This window comes from Dendrobates tinctorius, unplaced genomic scaffold, assembly GCF_039654945.1.
Source record: "Dendrobates tinctorius isolate UK_male_01 unplaced genomic scaffold, ASM3965494v1 ptg000075l, whole genome shotgun sequence".
NCBI classification, from domain to species: Eukaryota; Metazoa; Chordata; class Amphibia; order Anura; family Dendrobatidae; genus Dendrobates; species Dendrobates tinctorius.
Window position 1 is genome coordinate 20235625 of NW_027361743.1, and position 2694 is coordinate 20238318.

The 2694-nt window shown below is 43.1% G+C and overlaps 1 protein-coding gene across 1 annotated transcript; it reads left to right on the forward strand.

Moving 5' to 3' along the window:
- Window positions 1–1193: 1193 nt before the first annotated feature.
- GJA3 (gap junction protein alpha 3) lies at window positions 1194–2468 on the forward strand. The gene has a single exon (XM_073583346.1). It carries the CDS (start codon window positions 1194–1196, stop codon window positions 2466–2468), a length of 1275 nt encoding a protein of 424 aa, XP_073439447.1.
- Window positions 2469–2694: the final 226 nt, after the last annotated feature.

Sequence of the window (2694 nt, forward strand, 5' to 3'; positions counted from 1 at the left end):
GGTAAGTAAAGAACAAAAACATGTTTGGTATCTGAGTACTCGCACTGACCTGTGAATTATATTGCCAGGTGAGTTTTGCCATATAGTGAACATAGTAAATAAAATAAAGAAAAAACAAACGTGAAATAGCACTTTCTTTTTACAATTTCAATGCATGTGGAATTTCCCCCCTCCCTTTTCCAGTACACTATATGATAAAATGAATGGTGTCATTCAAAAATACTCTTCCCACAAAAAAAGACGCCCTCACACAGCTATATGACCAGAAAAATAAAAAAATGACGGCTCTTGGAAGAAGGGGAGGAGAAAAAAACAAAACAAAACAGAAAATTGCCAGGTAATGAAGGGGTTAAAAAAAATATATATTTTTTTTAAGACCTCCATCAAAACATTTCTCTTCAAGGCGTCTTCCGCAATATAATAAAATCTCCCATCTATGATTCCTTGCACACTTTACAGCAATCCCATTTACTAGAATGTATGAGAGAGACACTATTAACAACTTCATGAAATATAAAAATGCAGCTGTTGGACCCTTTGGATTAATCGATACAAGATTTATTGGAGTTTGGTTCAATGTCTGTATGAAAAAAAACTATATATTTCAGAATAAATTAAGGGGTTGTCCAGGACCATTTTTTTTAATATGGGCCTAAAAATTAACAGGCAGGTGCTTGCTAATGGCGGCAGCAGCCTGCCTGTTCTACCCGGCGCCGGCTCAGACTGGTTACTGACCACTTCTGCCGGTGATTCAGCTGCTCCACGTCAGCAGAGCAGCTGTTCTTCTGGCCTGTTCTGCTAAAGGGGTGTCACTAGCGGTATCATGCTGCTTGACAGCCAGGTCCCGCAGTTAGCTAGCAAGGAGCCAGCTGTCAATCAGCATAATGTCAGCCGTCACGCCTCATCACATCGGCAGTCACAGCCGAGCAGAAGGGAAGTCGCTGCCCTGTTGACATGACAACAGTGGAAGCCACTGAATGGATGGAAGGAAATCTGTGCCCGCTCTGTGCCAGCAGAGATCAGTGTCAGGCACAATAGGCAAGTAGGCAGCAAATACCTAAACGTCAGTTCTTACGTCCAAAGTGAAAAAATGTGGTAGTCCTGGCTAAACATAAAAATTGTATTCAATTTTTTAACAGTACTTCTCCAAGATTAACATTTGCGTTCATATTTTAGGTTAGAAAACAGAAACAATGGGTGACTGGAGTTTCCTGGGAAGACTATTAGAAAACGCGCAAGAACACTCTACTGTCATCGGAAAGGTCTGGTTGACCGTATTATTTATCTTCCGGATTCTGGTATTAGGAGCAGCAGCAGAAGAAGTTTGGGGGGATGAACAGTCTGACTTTACTTGTAACACCCAGCAGCCAGGTTGTGAGAATGTCTGCTATGACAAAGCCTTCCCTATTTCTCATATTAGATTCTGGGTGCTCCAGATTATCTTTGTATCCACCCCCACACTCATTTATCTGGGCCACGTCCTGCACATTGTGCGGATGGAAGAAAAGAAAAAAGAGAAAGAGGAGGATCTAAAAAAGTGTATAAAAGGCAATCAAGAGACGGAACTTCTCCTTAGGAAGGGAGTTGAGAAGAAGGAAAAACCAAAACCCCCTATTAGAGATGAAAGGGGGAAAATCAGAATAGGAGGTGCCCTCCTCCGCACCTACGTCTTCAATATTATTTTCAAGACTCTGTTTGAGATTGGCTTCATTGTGGGACAATACTTCCTGTATGGTTTTGAACTTAAGCCGCTTTATCGTTGCAACCGTTGGCCTTGCCCCAACACTGTGGATTGCTTCATTTCCAGGCCGACAGAAAAGACCATATTCATCATATTTATGCTTGTAGTGGCTTGCGTGTCTCTTTTGCTGAATATGTTAGAGATATATCACTTGGGGTGGAAGAAACTCAAGCAAGGTATGACTAACAGTTATGTCCCTGACCCTGCTTGCAATAAAGCAGATCCTTCTAGCCCACTAACGCGAACTGCCCCGACAAGCATGGCTTTTCCACCATACTATACTGATGCAGCCGCTGCCCCTCCGACCGTGCAACATGTATATGCTAGATCTCCACTTTCTGATTTCAAAATGGCATCGCTTGCAGAAGAGGCTGTTGACCCATCTTATTTCAGTGGCCATCTTGACCAACATGCCCTTGCCACTGAGCAGAACTGGGCCAACATGACAGTGGAGCGGGAGAGAAAACCTGGATCAAGCAGTGCCAGTGCATGCAGTGCAACTACTTCTGCTCCAAGCAGTGTGCGAAATGAGGGAGGTAGCGATGAGGTGGTGACTCAGGTGGTTGAGAGAAGTGGAAGCAACACAAGGTCTGAAGTAGACGATATACCAGCCACCACCACCACTGTAGAGATGCACCAGCCTCCAGTGTTGATAGACACAAGAAGGCTCAGCAGAGCTAGTAAGTCCAGCAGTAGTAGAGCTAGGTCAGATGACTTAGCAGTGTAGAAATGAAGCTAGAACCAGCAGACAGCCTACGATGTCAACAGAAGAATTTGCCGGGTACACATTAAAATGGAAATGGGCAAAAAAAAATTTTTTGTTAAGCTACTGAGTGATACTGGTGTCTGCTTTAGTCACCACTGTCACCGAATGAATTTTAGCAAACCATTAAAATATAACATAAAATGATGTGAGAAAATTCAAGTTTGATGTCATTGCTCGCTGTGAGTTG